The sequence below is a fragment of the Oncorhynchus nerka genome, linkage group LG11 (genome assembly GCF_034236695.1).
Source record: "Oncorhynchus nerka isolate Pitt River linkage group LG11, Oner_Uvic_2.0, whole genome shotgun sequence".
Lineage (NCBI taxonomy): Eukaryota > Metazoa > Chordata > Actinopteri > Salmoniformes > Salmonidae > Oncorhynchus > Oncorhynchus nerka.
In genome coordinates this window covers 22,004,758-22,021,849 of record NC_088406.1, presented here as the reverse complement: position 1 = coordinate 22,021,849, position 17,092 = coordinate 22,004,758, and the positions used below count along the sequence as shown (strand labels likewise).

At 46.5% G+C, this 17,092-nt stretch overlaps 1 protein-coding gene across 2 annotated transcripts in view; it reads right to left on the bottom strand.

Moving 5' to 3' along the window:
• Positions 1 to 1,276: 1,276 nt before the first annotated feature.
• slc36a4 (solute carrier family 36 member 4) overlaps positions 1,277 to 17,092 on the bottom strand; it is a 261,014-nt gene continuing 245,198 nt past the window's right edge. For both annotated transcript variants that reach the window (XM_065024294.1, XM_065024295.1), the window contains exon 12: positions 1,277 to 6,910. In XM_065024294.1, the coding sequence (XP_064880366.1) occupies positions 6,543 to 6,910 (368 nt within the window). In that variant the 3' untranslated portion in view covers positions 1,277 to 6,542. The remainder of the gene's footprint in view (positions 6,911 to 17,092) is intronic.

Sequence of the window (17,092 nt, the reverse complement as noted above, 5' to 3'; positions counted from 1 at the left end):
TTATTGATTTCCAGTTTCCACATCACAGTGGAGCATAATTTGACTGACTGGTATAGTTCCTTATAGACAGCTTGTAGGTTAGGATGTATTACTTTCCTTCGCTAAGCCAACAGAAAAAAATCTGTTTTCTTGAAAACATGGTGTGGCATGGGGGAGGAAGAAGGGAGGAATTCTAAAGTGATATACTGAACAAAAAATTGCCAAATCAGAGCCTAAGTGGCCCAGCTGTAAGAGCCTGCTGAACAGTGTTAGGCTTAATGTCGCTCTAGATTCATTTAACTGAGGTATAAAGTATATTCCACTGTAAATAGATTTTCCTTGAGAGGCAGGCAGTGTGTTTCTGACTGTTTAAGACCGTATATCTCTTCCAAACATGCACTCTGTGTTTCCCCAGCAGCACATACACACACAAGCCTGCACACGAACACACAGGCACACGCCCACCCACCCACACACACACACCCTCTGTTTGAATAGGCCCAGTGTTCCTCTGGAGTTATCAAATAAGTAGCCCAAATTCAAATTTGACCAGCTGCCAATCAATACAAAGCGAGTTACAGTGTTTCTGTGTGTAGATGAGAGAGACTGTGTGTGAGACTGAATAAGGGAAAGTGTGTGTGTGACAGATCTCCTCTACTCCGCTGTTGGACAGAGCAGAGGAGAGGTAGGCAGAGAGAGCTCTGACAGTGTGAGTGAGTGAGACTGACTAAGGGAAAGTGTGTGTGTGACAGATCTCCTCTACTCCGCTGTTGGACAGAGCAGAGGAGAGGTAGGCAGAGAGAGCTCTGACAGTGTGAGTGATTTCCCTGGTGGTCAGACCTCTTGAATAATATTACACAGTGGTGTGTGAAGGCTCCCAGCACAGCGCGAGGTGTGTGCTTACACTGTGGCATGATGGGAACTTAAATTACTTAAATGTAATGTCAATGAAAACAGAGGGCTGCCTGACCTGCAGATATAAGTGGCTCTGCCAGCGATCAGCGTTCCAACCCAAAACTTTTAACGGCACTAATGCCCTCCAAAGCATGCTGTACCATACAAACCCTCCACACAACCAACAGCCTTTACTAATGTCATATTCAGCATTCAAACACAGTGCACCACTTCATAACACAATACCTTATCCTGTTAGATACCGTATTCATCCTTTTACATTTGAGACATTGAGCAGACACTCTCATCCAGAGTAGGTAACGTCTCTTACCTAGTTCAGTTGAAGGCAGACACATCCTACTCATGACCTTACCATGACAAGAATAATGGACAGAATACAATATCTTTCCTCAGTAAATCTAATTTATTCAACCATAATAACGTGTGTTACATCGGTTGAATTCATAATAAAGGTGGTACATGATATACACAGAGTACAAAACATTAGCACCTGTTCTTTCCATGACATGGACTGACCAGGTGAATCCAGGTGAGAGCTATGATTAATGTCACTTGTTAAATCCACTTCAAATCAATGTAGATGTTAAAAAGTTTAAAAAATAAAAATGAAATATTAAGGTGTTCTTAATGTTTGGTATACTCAGTGTATATATTCAGTGTATATCCTCACATGAGACAAAGTAAAGGGAATATCTAGTCAGTTGTACAACAATGCATTCAAAAATGTGTCTTTGGCATTTAACCCAACCCCTCTTAATCAGAGGTGCGAGGTGGCTGCCTTAATCGACATCCACATTGTCGGTGCCCGGGGAACAACTGTTGTTGTGGGTTAACTGACTTGCTCAGGGGCAAAATGACAGATTTTTACCTTGTCGGCTCGGGAACTTGATTCAGCAACATCTCCTACCCACCAGGCTACCTGCCGCCCCGGTATGATCCCCACCTAAATATAACCTAGTCTTATACCTGTAATGATCCTATTACCGCCCATAGGTACCACCACCTTCTAAAGACTTCTACAAAACATTCCAGCTTGGAAAAGTAGTAAGCTATAAGTCAAAAAAGGAAACAACTGAACTTTGTAGGAACGTTTCGAAGGTACACAACTTAAACATTTTTGTCAGAAGGAAACTTTATAATAGAAATATATTTGGAAGATGTGGTAAAAACTGTAGTCTGTTGTCAACCCTTACACTCCTACTCCTCATTGGTTATCAATATGCAGCGAGAGACGTTTATTTGTGAGAGTTGTTCCCGAGCGGAGGGATCCATCCGTGAATCATTGTCGTCCTCCACTTTGCTTCAACTGAAAAGGTTTCTCCACGAACAGAACAGGGATAAATTGATGTCTTTAAGGCACAACAAAGCAAATCATTTTAGAATGTCTGGGCGGGATTCGGGAGTGATGGTGGGAACAGCAGCGGAGTGAGGAACTCATCCATGTAAAACGAAATACGATGAATGTGCAAAACAAGTCATTAATACATATTGGTGCATGGTACCTGTGAGAGGAGCGGATGCTGTTCTTTTATAAGTTAGCTTGAAGTGTTAGCGTACCATCTAACGGCCATCATCACCGATCAGCTAGGATTATGTTGGTTTAATTGGGGAACTCGCTGGAGGACACCCTCAGAACAAACCATGGGTGTTATTGAGCGTGTCTTGAGTGACGTTGGTGTTGTGTGGAAAAGACTGTTGGAGCCCTGTGACGTTGCTTAACACCGTCTGACACCAACACTTAGGTTGAACGGCAGAGCAACAAATGAGACATAATGAAGACTTGAGCATTAAAGGTTTTATAACGTAGCAGCGTCAGACAGAGGTCGTTGGACGGTAATAGGGAGCGGAGGTTGAGTTATTACCAGGTAGTAGTTACTTTATTGCACCATAAATTCACTAGTGTGCGGATGCTGCATGTGACCTGTACTGATTACTGATTAAATGGACGGAACAATATCATTACCATAGACGACTTTAGAAAATCCTGAGGGACAAATTGGACACCTAAAGCTATGACATGATCATGTAGAATGGTCTGTTGAGAGGCAGTGAAATGGAATAGAGGATATAGTGATCATGTAGAATGGTCTGTTGAGAGGCAGTGAAATGGAATAGAGGATATAGTGATCATGTAGAATGGTCTGTTGAGAGGCAGTGAAATGGAATAGAGGATATAGTGATCATGTAGAATGGTCTGTTGAGAGGCAGTGAAATAGAATAGAGGATATAGTGATCATGTAGAATGGTCGGTTGAGAGGCAGTGAAATGGAATAGAGGATATAGTGATCATGTAGAATGGTCGGTTGAGAGGCAGTGAAATGGAATAGAGGATATAGTGATCATGTAGAATGGTCTGTTGAGAGGCAGTGAAATGGAATAGAGGATATAGTGATCATGTAGAATGGTCTGTTGAGAGGCAGTGAAATAGAATAGAGGATATAGTGATCATGTAGAATGGTCGGTTGAGAGGCAGTGAAATGGAATAGAGGATATAGTGATCATGTAGAATGGTCGGTTGAGAGGCAGTGAAATGGAATAGAGGATATAGTGATCATGTAGAATGGTCTGTTGAGAGGCAGTGAAATGGAATAGAGGATATAGTGATCATGTAGAATGGTCTGTTGAGAGGCAGTGAAATGGAATAGAGGATATAGTGATCATGTAGAATGGTCTGTTGAGAGGCAGTGAAATGGAATAGAGGATATAGTGATCATGTAGAATGGTCTGTTGAGAGGCAGTGAAATGGAATAGAGGATATAGTGATCATGTAGAATGGTCGGTTGAGAGGCAGTGAAATGGAATAGAGGATATAGTGATCATGTAGAATGGTCTGTTGAGAGGCAGTGAAATGGAATAGAGGATATAGTGATCATGTAGAATGGTCTGTTGAGAGGCAGTGAAATGGAATAGAGGATATAGTGATCATGTGATACACTGACAGAACCAACCACTCACTCCGGTAAACATACTAACAAACCAATGGATATGGAATGATGTGGGTCTTTTCATTGTCAATCTCATAGAAGAAGCCAATCACAGCTTTCCCACTGGGCAAAGATGTCAGTTCAACATCAACATTCACATTGAATTGTTGTTGTTGAAATGACATGGAAACTACATTGATTTAAGCAGTTTTTGTCCAGTGGGATCATCAGTTAAGGCTTCCTTCCTGACATCGCTGAGTTCTACTGTATCATTATTGAACAGACAGACATTTCAGTGTTAAACATTATTTTCTCCTATATCTATAAATAAATATACATCATATTGCTGTGTTGGAAGATACTGCCACAGGGAGCAGCCTGGAAGGTCTTTGATAATTGAGTCTTGGTTGAGTCATGGTTAAATATAGCCCCAGTAGACAGGTAGCCAAAAACACATCTTAGTTGCCAACAGCAGGCATCTATAATGTTATCTAAACTTCACAATGTACATATCAAAGAGCCTTGATTGATTTGTCTATGAGAAAGTGTATGTGCCTGTAAAAGGGTATATTCATGTTATTTCTACGTGTCTGTAGAGCTCGACCTTGGGGAGTCAAAAAAAGTCTAGAAAATGGGGCAGGGAATGAAGGGGCAAGGCTCCGAGTCTCTTGGTTTTCGATAGTGTTCCTATCTGTATAGCTCCTACAGACACTAAACCATAAGACAAGCTGCAAGGCCGGTTTTCCCGTGGCCTGAGTCTCACCAGGACGCACGCTCTCCTGCCTCGGTTTCACCTGTGTTTTCACTTGGGTAACCAGATGATTGGGTCGGAGGTACACAAAGAGCCCAGGGCAGATGAGTCAAAGTTGAAGCCAGAATTGAGGATCGTAACAGCAGATCTGATTTTCAAAGGTTGTTGTCGATCATAATCAATGTTCCCTTCCGACACTGAGCAAATTTCAGGTCTGCTGAGCGCAAACTTGAACATTGTGAAAATTCTGTGCAATTTCCGGCGCGAGTTTACTATGAACACCGAGGCTGTACCCGCTTTAAGTTACACTTTTAACCGTGGCCAAGTAGGCTACAGTGGCTATTTGATCCTACTGAAGGTCTACCAGAGTGGCCTACCATCAAAACAATGGAGAAAAATGTATCCCATAACATGTTACCATGGAAATAGCTGTTCTATCATTCAGCCTACAGTCACAGCCAATGTGTGGTGTTCAATGTACATTGCATGAGACTTTTTTTTTTAAACATGCAAGATGACTGAAAAGGTTGTGTTGTTTGATGCAAGAAACCACTTTACAAAATACAATTGATTATTATTCCCATACCAGGATCAGACAAATGATTCTAACCTCTGCCTACTGGTTATTTAGCGTATTCAAAACCGTCTCAAAATACAACACTTCCCATTTAAGACAAAAAAAAAAGCTCTTTACTTGACTTGCTATTCAAAGATGACTAGAAATGCATTTTGTGTTCATGTAGGAAGCAACCACTCCCTGATTGTTGACTAAAAATGTGCTAATAACTCGCTAACTAGCAAAGAATATGAACAAATGTGCAAAGGTGGCTACATGCAGTTCTCGCTTTGATCTCAAAACAAAAACATCTACTCAATACCGCTCATGCTGTCCAGTTCAAACTGAATGGCACAGATCCATATATGGCAATAGCTATTTGCATATAGGCCTTCTGCAGCTCTGATTGGTTATGGTGCACCAGTCTGTGTAGCATATGGGCCTGAGTTATTCATGTCAATTCTATAGAATCCTATTCCAATGCGCTCTGCCTAAAAGAAAATCTCTTGCAGTTAGTTTTGCATACTAAATCTTGCATAGCTCGTTTTGTTCCGGTATGTTACATTGAAAGTGGCTAATATTGCGTTGATTCGAGCAAAATTCCCACAGTAGTGTGAAACGTTGATGGTGTTAACTAAAGAGGAAAACTGTAGAAAGTAGAGTTCAATCTCGTGCTTCTCTGCGTGGGCTGATATTTCATCTGCGCGGCAGCCCGAAGGGAGTCGAGCAGCTAGGAGGGAACATTTATCATAAGAATTGATAGCGGCTACAGGCCCCACTCCCCTAGGGTTGAAAAACCATATCAGAGGTTACCGAATCACCAACAATACAAGAAGGAGAATCTGGTTTCAGATGATGTTCTGTGGGACCTGCATATAGAAGGACTCTTGTTTCCCTGCTACATCATACATTCATGATTTGGTTTTTGATGAGATGTTCCCCTCTGATAGAGATGAGGCAGTGGAAATGTCACACTGCTCAGCTGGAGATGGAGAGAGAACTCTGATCACTGCGGGGCAACGTGCTGAACTGGTGATGAGTGGGATAAGCTAGCTGGGGATGTTTACGCTTGTGTGTGTGCCACAAATGTTGTTCTTATGTCTGCGCAGTCCATTACATCCATATGAAAGGGTTCTATGTGGTTAGGGCTGTGTACAGTACAGTGTCTTTCCTATGTTTCTATGATGTGTGTTTGGTTCTACTTTTTCATGCTCCAATGACTACACTGTGCGGAAGGACACTCGAGCATTCCTGTCAGATCGTCGTCAGGGACTATGCTGTCCATTTCATTTTCTATAGATTTGACAAAACAAGGATCCAGCAACCATATGAAAAACAATCTGTAAGTGAACACATTGTCTGCTCGTCATTTAATCTCCTGCTGCCCTAGGAGCTATGACTACAGGTCATTTTAAGGTCATCCCAAGGTCACAGCAGCAGTAGGTGTGGTCCAGTTCCCACCTAGCTCATCAGACATCCCCAAGGCCCCAGCCACAGCAGTAGCAGCAGCAACAGTCAGGTTCTGAGCTGCCTCCCTGATGACCTCCGGAGGCTCCTCTGGGGAGACGATCTCGGCCAGGGTGACATAGGTCCCAGCCAGGAACCCTATGAAGCCCACCACAGCGATGACAAGGTCCTTGACTAACATGGCTGGCTTCAGCGGTCGGTCTGAGAAGGTGATGAGCTCCACCAGGGGGGGGAAGACCAGGGCCAGGGCACTGCTGGACACGGCACCCACCAGGGAGATGACCAGGTCCAGACGAGGGATCAGCACAGCAAAGGAGACTGGAGAGAGAGAGAGAGGAGCGGACAGGGAGAGGAGTAGAGAGGAGGGGACAGGGAGAGGAGTAGAGAAGTAGAGGAGTAGAGAGGGGGGGACAGGGAGAGGAGTAGAGAGGAGGAGAGGAGTAGAGGAGTAGAGAGGAGGGGACAGGGAGAGGAGTAGAGAGGAGGGGACAGGGAGAGGAGTAGAGAAGTAGAGGAGTAGAGAGGGGGACAGGGAGAGGAGTAGAGAGGAGGAGAGGAGTAGAGGAGGAGAGGAGGGGACAGGGAGAGGAGTAGAGAGGAGGGGACAGGGAGAGGAGTAGAGAGGAGGAGAGGAGTAGAGAGGAGGGGACAGGGAGAGGAGTAGAGAGGAGTAGAGATGAGTGGACAGGGAGAGGAGTAGAGAGGAGGGGACAGGGAGAGGAGTAGAGAGGAGGGGAGGAGTAGAGAGGAGTAGAGGAGTAGAGAGGAGGGGACAGGGAGAGGAGTAGAGAGGAGGAGAGGAGTAGAGATGAGTGGACAGAGAGAGGAGTAGAGTGGAGGGGACAGGGAGAGGAGTAGAGAGGAGAAGAGGAGTAGAGAGGAGGAGAGGAGTAGAGAGGAGGAGAGGAGTAGAGATGAGTGGACAGGGAGAGGAGTAGAGAGGTGATAAAGGAAGCCAAGAGAGGGGTGGCAATAAAGAGGGGAGGGGGAGGAAAGAGTGGGGAAGTAAAGTGAGAGAGGAGATAAGGAAAGGAAGGGAAAGGGATAGAGCGGGGGGAGGAGGAGAGAGAAGTGCAGAGGTCATCAAACAGAGCATGGAAACAGATGTCTAGAGACAAATGAATCAATCTTCCACACATGCATATCACAGCACAGACATGTCCCATACAATATACTTCCATGGTGGAGAATGCCAACTCTCCTATGCCTATAGGCCATCCCAACAATCAACAAATAATGCAAGGCCTGCAAACCACCTTCCAGCTGGAACAATGAGTCACACAACATGGAAGCAGAGGTCAATATAAAGTTCTGGGCCCTTAGGGGCCCCCATAGACACACTGAAAAACTGGCCCCAGACCACACTACCCTAAACCTTCAATATGTAAACTTCCCTTTTAAGTTGGCCTCCTAATTTCACTTTTCAAGGGACCAGTTAAGGGGAGGGGAGTAACGGAGGGAACTGTGAACATGGCTTAGTGTTACTGTTAGCACGCTGACAGTAATCTCTCTTAGTCTCCCAGGCAGGCAGACCCCCACTGCAGGGGATGTGTTTGTTGGCAGAGAGAGGGATGGAACGGGGGATAAAGGGAGATAGGGAAGAGGGGATAGCAGGTAGAGAAAAAGACAGAGAGAAAGAGAGAGAGAGGAGGGGAGGTAGGAATGGGTATGGCAGATAGAGAAAGAGAGAGGAGGGGAGGTAGGAATGGGTATGGCAGGTAGAGAAAAAGACAGAGACAGAGAGAGAGAGAGGAGGGAGGTAGGAATGGGTATGGCAGATAGAGAAAAAGACAGAGACAGAGAGAGAGAGAGGAGGGGAGGTAGGAATGGGTATGGCAGGTAGAGAAAAAGACAGAGACAGAGAGAGAGGAGGGGAGGTAGGAATGGGTATGGCAGGTAGAGAAAAAGACAGAGAAAGAGAGAGTGAAGGTAGGAATGGGTATGGCAGATAGAGAAAAAGACAGAGACAGAGAGAGAGAGGAGGGGAGGTAGGAATGGGTATGGCAGATAGAGAAAAAGACAGAGAGAAAGAGAGAGAGAGGAGGGGAGGTAGGAATGGGTATGGCAGATAGAGAAAAAGACAGAGACAGAGAGAGAGAGAGAGGAGGGGAGGTAGGAATGGGTATGGCAGGTAGAGAAAAAGACAGAGACAGAGAGAGAGGAGGGGAGGTAGGAATGGGTATGGCAGATAGAGAAAAGACAGAAAAAGATAGAGAGGAAGGGAGGTAGGAATGGGTATGGCAGGTAGAGAAAAAGACAGAGAGACAGAGAGAGAGAGGAGGGGAGGTGGGAATGGGTATGGCAGGTAGAGAAAAAGACAGAGAAAGAGAGAGAGGAGGGGAGGTGGGAATGGGTATGGCAGATAGAGAAAAAGACAGAGACAGAGAGAGAGAGGAGGGGAGGTAGGAATGGGTATGGCAGGGAGAGAAAAAGACAGAGACAGAGAGAGAGAGAGGAGGGAGGTAGGAATGGGAAAGGCAGGTAGAGAAAAAGACAGAGAGACAGAGAGAGAGGAGGGGAGGTGGGAATGGGTATGGCAGGTAGAGAAAAAGACAGAGAGAAAGAGAGAGAGAGGAGGGGAGGTAGGAATGGGTATGGCAGATAGAGAAAAAGACAGAAAGAGAGAGAGAGAGGAGGGGAGGTAGGAATGGGTATGGCAGATAGAGAAAAAGACAGAGAGACAGAGGCGGGGAGGTAGGAATGGGTATGGCAGGTAGAGTAAAAGACAGAGAAAGAGAGAGAGAGAGGAGGGGAGGTAGGAATGGGTATGGCAGATAGAGAAAAAGACAGAGAGAAAGAGAGAGAGAGGAGGGGAGGTAGGAATGGGTATGGCAGATAGAGAAAAAGACAGAGAAAGAGAGAGAGGAAGGGAGGTAGGAATGGGTATGGCAGGTAGAGAAAAAGACAGAGAGACAGAGAGAGAGAGGAGGGGAGGTGGGAATGGGTATGGCAGGTAGAGAAAAAGACAGAGAAAGAGAGAGAGGAGGGGAGGTAGGAATGGGTATGGCAGGTAGAGAAAAAGACAGAGGCAGAGAGAAAGAGGAGGGGAGGTAGGAATGGGTATGGCAGGTAGAGAAAAAGACAGAGAGACAGAGAGAGAGAGGAGGGGAGGTAGGAATGGGTATGGCAGGTAGAGTAAAAGACAGAGAAAGAGAGAGAGAGAGGAGGGGAGGTAGGAATGGGTATGGCAGATAGAGAAAAAGACAGAGAGACAGAGGCGGGGAGGTAGGAATGGGTATGGCAGGTAGAGTAAAAGACAGAGAAAGAGAGAGAGAGAGGAGGGGAGGTAGGAATGGGTATGGCAGATAGAGAAAAAGACAGAGAGAAAGAGAGAGAGAGGAGGGGAGGTAGGAATGGGTATGGCAGATAGAGAAAAAGACAGAGACAGAGAGAGAGGAGGGGAGGTAGGAATGGGTATGGCAGATAGAGAAAAAGACAGAGACAGAGAGAGAGAGGAGGGGAGGTAGGAATGGGTATGGCAGGTAGAGAAAAAGACAGAGAGAAAGAGAGAGAGAGGAGGGGAGGTAGGAATGGATATGGCAGATAGAGAAAAAGACAGAGAGACAGAGAGAGAGGAGGGGAGGTAGGAATGGGTATGGCAGGTAGAGAAAAAGACAGAGGCAGAGAGAGAGAGGAGGGGAGGTAGGAATGGGTATGGCAGGTAGAGAAAAAGACAGAGAGACAGAGAGAGAGAGGAGGGGAGGTAGGAATGGGTATGGCAAGTAGAGTAAAAGACAGAGAAAGAGAGAGAGAGAGGAGGGGAGGTAGGAATGGGTATGGCAGATAGAGAAAAAGACAGAGAGACAGAGGCGGGGAGGTAGGAATGGGTATGGCAGGTAGAGTAAAAGACAGAGAAAGAGAGAGAGAGAGGAGGGGAGGTAGGAATGGGTATGGCAGATAGAGAAAAAGACAGAGAGAAAGAGAGAGAGAGGAGGGGAGGTAGGAATGGGTATGGCAGATAGAGAAAAAGACAGAGACAGAGAGAGAGGAGGGGAGGTAGGAATGGGTATGGCAGATAGAGAAAAAGACAGAGACAGAGAGAGAGAGGAGGGGAGGTAGGAATGGGTATGGCAGGTAGAGAAAAAGACAGAGAGAAAGAGAGAGAGAGGAGGGGAGGTAGGAATGGATATGGCAGATAGAGAAAAAGACAGAGAGACAGAGAGAGAGGAGGGGAGGTAGGAATGGGTATGGCAGGTAGAGAAAAAGACAGAGAAAGAGAGAGAGAGGAGTGGAGGTAGGAATGGGTATGGCAGATAGAGAAAAAGACAGAGACAGAGAGAGAGAGGAGGGGAGGTAGGAATGGGTATGGCAGATAGAGAAAAAGACAGAGACAGAGAGAGAGAGGAGGGGAGGTAGGAATGGGTATGGCAGCTAGAGAAAAAGACAGAGAGAAAGAGAGAGAGAGGAGGGGAGGTAGGAATGGGTATGGCAGGTAGAGAAAAAGACAGAGGCAGAGAGAGAGAGGAGGGAGGTAGGAATGGGTATGGCAGAGAGAGAAAAAGACAGAGAAAGAGAGAGAGAGGAGGGGAGGTGGGAATGGGTATGGCAGGTAGAGAAAAAGACAGAGAGACAGAGAGAGAGAGGAGGGGAGGTAGGAATGGGTATGGCAGGTAGAGAAAAAGACAGAGAGACAGAGAGAGAGAGGAGGGGAGGTGGGAATGGGTATGGCAGGTAGAGAAAAAGACAGAGAAAGAGAGAGAGGAGGGGAGGTAGGAATGGGTATGGCAGGTAGAGAAAAGACAGAGAAAGAGAGAGAGAGGAGGGGAGGTGGGAATGGGTATGGCAGGTAGAGAAAAAGACAGAGAGACAGAGAGAGAGAGGAGGGGAGGTAGGAATGGGTATGGCAGGTAGAGAAAAAGACAGAGAGACAGAGAGAGAGAGGAGGGGAGGTAGGAATGGGTATGGCAGGTAGAGAAAAAGACAGAGAAAGAGAGAGAGAGGAGGGGAGGTAGGAATGGGTATGGCAGATAGAGAAAAAGACAGAGACAGAGAGAGAGGAGGGGAGGTAGGAATGGGTATGGCAGGTAGAGAAAAAGACAGAGAGACAGAGAGAGAGAGGAGGGGAGGTAGGAATGGGTATGGCAGGTAGAGAAAAAGACAGAGAAAGAGAGAGAGAGGAGGGGAGGTAGGAATGGGTATGGCAGGTAGAGAAAAAGACAGAGAAAGAGAGAGAGAGGAGTGGAGGTAGGAATGGGTATGGCAGGTAGAGAAAAAGACAGAGAGACAGAGAGAGAGGAGGGGAGGTAGGAATGGGTATGGCAGGTAGAGAAAAAGACAGAGAAAGAGAGAGAGAGGAGTGGAGGTAGGAATGGGTATGGCAGATAGAGAAAAAGACAGAGACAGAGAGAGAGAGGAGGGGAGGTAGGAATGGGTATGGCAGGTAGAGAAAAAGACAGAGAGAAAGAGATAGAGAGGATGGGAGGTAGGAATGGGTATGGCAGATAGAGAAAAAGACAGAGAGACAGAGAGAGAGAGGAGGGAATGGGTATGGCAGGTAGAGAAAAAGACAGAGACAGAGAGAGGAGGGGAGGTAGGAATGGGTATGGCAGATAGAGAAAAAGACAGAGACAGAGAGAGAGAGGAGGGGAGGTAGGAATGGGTATGGCAGGTAGAGAAAAAGACAGAGACAGAGAGAGAGGAGGGGAGGTAGGAATGGGTATGGCAGGTAGAGAAAAAGACAGAGAGACAGAGAGAGAGAGGAGGGGAGGTAGGAATGGGTATGGCAGGTAGAGAAAAAGACAGAGAAAGAGAGAGAGAGGATGGGAGGTAGGAATGGGTATGGCAGATAGAGAAAAAGACAGAGAGACAGAGAGAGAGAGGAGGGAATGGGTATGGCAGGTAGAGAAAAAGACAGAGACAGAGAGAGGAGGGGAGGTAGGAATGGGTATGGCAGATAGAGAAAAAGACAGAGAAAGAGAGAGAGGAAGGGAGGTAGGAATGGGTATGGCAGGTAGAGAAAAAGACAGAGAGACAGAGAGAGAGAGGAGGGGAGGTAGGAATGGGTATGGCAGGTAGAGAAAAAGACAGAGAAAGAGAGAGAGGAGGGGAGGTAGGAATGGGTATGGCAGGTAGAGAAAAAGACAGAGGCAGAGAGAGAGAGGAGGGAGGTAGGAATGGGTATGGCAGAGAGAGAAAAGGACAGAGAAAGAGAGAGAGAGGAGGGGAGGTGGGAATGGGTATGGCAGGTAGAGAAAAAGACAGAGAGACAGAGAGAGAGAGGAGGGGAGGTAGGAATGGGTATGGCAGGTAGAGAAAAAGACAGAGAGACAGAGAAGGGGAGGTAGGAATGGGTATGGCAGGTAGAGAAAAAGACAGAGAGACAGAGAGGGGGAGGTAGGAATGGGTATGGCAAAGAGAGAAAAAGACAGAGAAAGAGAGAGAGAGGAGGGGAGGTGGGAATGGGTATGGCAGGTAGAGAAAAAGACAGAGAGACAGAGAGAGAGAGGAGGGGAGGTAGGAATGGGTATGGCAGGTAGAGAAAAAGACAGAGAGACAGAGAGAGAGGAGGGGAGGTAGGAATGGGTATGGCAGGTAGAGAAAAAGACAGAGAAAGAGAGAGAGAGGAGGGGAGGTAGGAATGGGTATGGCAGATAGAGAAAAGACAGAGACAGAGAGAGAGGAGGGGAGGTAGGAATGGGTATGGCAGGTAGAGAAAAAGACAGAGAGACAGAGAGAGAGAGGAGGGGAGGTAGGAATGGGTATGGCAGGTAGAGAAAAAGACAGAGACAGAGAGAGAGGAGGGGAGGTGGGAATGGGTATGGCAGGTAGAGAAAAAGACAGAGAAAGAGAGAGAGAGGAGGGGAGGTAGGAATGGGTATGGCAGGTAGAGAAAAAGACAGAGAAAGAGAGAGAGAGGAGTGGAGGTAGGAATGGGTATGGCAGATAGAGAAAAAGACAGAGACAGAGAGAGAGAGGAGGGGAGGTAGGAATGGGTATGGCAGATAGAGAAAAAGACAGAGACAGAGAGAGAGAGGAGGGGAGGTAGGAATGGGTATGGCAGGTAGAGAAAAAGACAGAGAGAAAGAGAGAGAGAGGAGGGGAGGTAGGAATGGGTATGGCAGATAGAGAAAAAGACAGAGAGACAGAGAGAGAGGAGTGGAGGTAGGAATGGGTATGGCAGATAGAGAAAAAGACAGAGAGACAGAGAAGGGGAGGTAGGAATGGGTATGGCAGGTAGAGAAAAAGACAGAGAGACAGAGAGGGGGAGGTAGGAATGGGTATGGCAAAGAGAGAAAAAGACAGAGAAAGAGAGAGAGAGGAGGGGAGGTGGGAATGGGTATGGCAGGTAGAGAAAAAGACAGAGAGACAGAGAGAGAGAGGAGGGGAGGTAGGAATGGGTATGGCAGGTAGAGAAAAAGACAGAGAGACAGAGAGAGAGGAGGGGAGGTAGGAATGGGTATGGCAGGTAGAGAAAAAGACAGAGACAGAGAGAGAGAGGAGGGGAGGTAGGAATGGGTATGGCAGATAGAGAAAAAGACAGAGACAGAGAGAGAGAGGAGGGGAGGTAGGAATGGGTATGGCAGGTAGAGAAAAAGACAGAGAGAAAGAGAGAGAGAGGAGGGGAGGTAGGAATGGGTATGGCAGATAGAGAAAAAGACAGAGAGACAGAGAGAGGGAGGATGGGAGGAGGGAATGGGTATGGCAGGTAGAGAAAAAGACAGAGAGAAAGAGATAGAGAGGATGGGAGGTAGGAATGGGTATGGCAGATAGAGAAAAAGACAGAGAAAGAGAGAGAGAGGTAGGAATGGGTATGGCAGGTAGAGAAAAAGACAGAGAGAAAGAGAGAGAGGAGGGGAGGTAGGAATGGGTATGGCAGGTAGAGAAAAAGACAGAGAAAGAGAGAGAGAGGAGGGGAGGTAGGAATGGGTATGGCAGATAGAGAAAAAGACAGAGAGACAGAGAGAGAGAGGAGGGGAGGTAGGAATGGGTATGGCAGGTAGAGAAAAAGACAGAGAGACAGAGAGAGAGAGGGGGGAGGTAGGAATGGGTATGGCAGATAGAGAAAAAGACAGAGAGACAGAGAGAGAGAGGAGGGGAGGTAGGAATGGGTATGGCAGGTAGAGAAAAAGACAGAGACAGAGAGAGAGAGGAGGGGAGGTAGGAATGGGTATGGCAGGTAGAGAAAAAGACAGAGACAGAGAGAGAGAGGAGGGGAGGTACGAATGGGTATGGCAGATAGAGAAAAAGACAGAGAGACAGAGAGAGAGGAGGGGAGGTAGGAATGGGTATGGCAAGTAGAGAAAAAGACAGAGACAGAGAGAGGAGGGGAGGTAGGAATGGGTATGGCAGGTAGAGAAAAAGACAGAGACAGAGAGAGGAGGGGAGGTAGGAATGGGTATGGCAGGTAGAGATAAAGACAGAGAGACAGAGAGAGAGAGGAGGGGAGGTAGGAATGGGTATGGCAGATAGAGAAAAAGACAGAGAGACTATCATCTCCAAGACTGGCCACAGAAGAGTGACATTATACATGGAAGGAGAGTAAGGTAGAGATGTATTGTCTCTGCCGGTCATTGGTCTTGATAATTGTATGACCTTTGCCCAGAGTTGGGGTTAATTTCAATTCCAATTCCACATTTTCCTCATTGTAAAGATGATTGTTGAAGATGATAGGATTTGGAATTACTGTGTACGTCCTGAATTGATCCCAACCCTGCCTTTACCTACAGTCTAGGAATTCTTCATTCTTTGAGTGGTGATTGTCATTTCATTACAATGTTCACAATGTGAGAGAGGAACATTTCAGTGAGATTATATGTCAGACCCCAGCAAACTTCTCAATTAATACTTAAAGTGAAAGAACTGTAATCTTGATAACTTTATCTGGTTCCTGACCCTGTGGTTATTTTTGTTTTAAACAGAAACCCCATTTCAATGCACAAGTTACCACTGCTTTACCACTGCTTTACCACTGCTTTACCACTGCTTTACCACTGCTTTACCACTGCTTTACAACTGCTTTACCACTGCTTTACCACTGCTTTACCACTGCTTTACCACTATACGTCTTACATCCTCTTCAGATTTATCCAATCACCCGCTCTGTCCAATCTGCCACTATTCTATCAAGCCCCACTCTCCTTCTCTCCCACCATCCTCTTTTCCTAATCAGTCCCAGCTTTCATTTCTCATCCATCTCATTGAGTAACGCTTCTGACCCTTTAAACTCTCTCTCTCTCTGCTACGGTTTGATTTGTCTAATCTTAGCAATTTCTTCTTAGCTAGCTACATAGCCGTCTTTGTATCAAAGATAATTGCGTAATTATCGTATTTCGTCGTCCTCCTATCTGCCCAGCAGCTAGCCAGCTAGTTAACGTTCACCGTCTACCGTAAGCACTGTAGTAACTATCACACTCAACTGAACGACTTGATTAGTGTAGTGTTAGCTAGCTACATAGTTGTCTTTGCTGTCTTCGTATCCAAGATAATTGTGTAGTTTAGAGTGTGTAGTCTTAGAGCGATTATCTTAATTTACCGAGGTTAGCTAGCCAGCTATTTGTCGTCCTTAACGTAGGAGTCACTCCTAGCTAGCCAACAGCTAGCCAACGTCTACTGAATAGAACTTTCGCATTCGGTCGCATTCCGCTCGCTCCACAGGTAGTATCACATTTTCATTTCATTTCATTACAGTCCCAACGGTGTGATTTGTTTGATCGTAGCTAGCTACATAGCTAGCTACATAGCCGTCTTTGTTTCAAAGATAATTGTGTAGTCTAGAGCGATTTTCTAGGTTAGCTAGCCAGCTATTGTCGTTCTTTTAACGCAACGTAACGTAATCAACACTGCTAGCTAGCCAGCTAGCCCCGAATAGCAGCATTGTAGAAACTTTACACTCAACGGAACGACTTGATTAGTGTAGTGTCAACAACGCAGCCACTGCCAGCTAGCCTACAAAGTCAACAACGCAGCCACTGCCAGCTAGCCTACCTCAGCAGTACTGTATCATTTTAATCATTTTAGTCAATTAGATTCTTGCTACGTAAGCTTAACTTTCTGAACATTCGAGACGTGTAGTCCACTTGTCATTCCAATCTCCTTTGCATTAGCGTAGCCTCTTCTCTAGCCTGTCAACTATGTGTCTGTCTATCCCTGTTCTCTCCTCTCTGCACAGACCATACAAACGCTCCACACCGCGTGGCCGCGGCCACCCTAATCTGGTGGTCCCAGCGCACGACCCACGTGGAGTTCCAGGTCTCCGGTAGCCTCTGGAACTGCTGATCTGCGGCCAACAAGGCAGAGTTCATCTCAGCCTATGCCTCCCTCCAGTCCCTCGACTTCTTGGCACTGACGGAAACATGGATCACCACAGATAACACTGCTACTCCTACTGCTCTCTCTTCGTCCGCCCACGTGTTCTCGCACACCCCGAGAGCTTCTGGTCAGCGGGGTGGTGGCACCGGGATCCTCATCTCTCCCAAGTGGTCATTCTCTCTTTCTCCCCTTACCCATCTGTCTATCGCCTCCTTTGAATTCCATGCTGTCACAGTTACCAGCCCTTTCAAG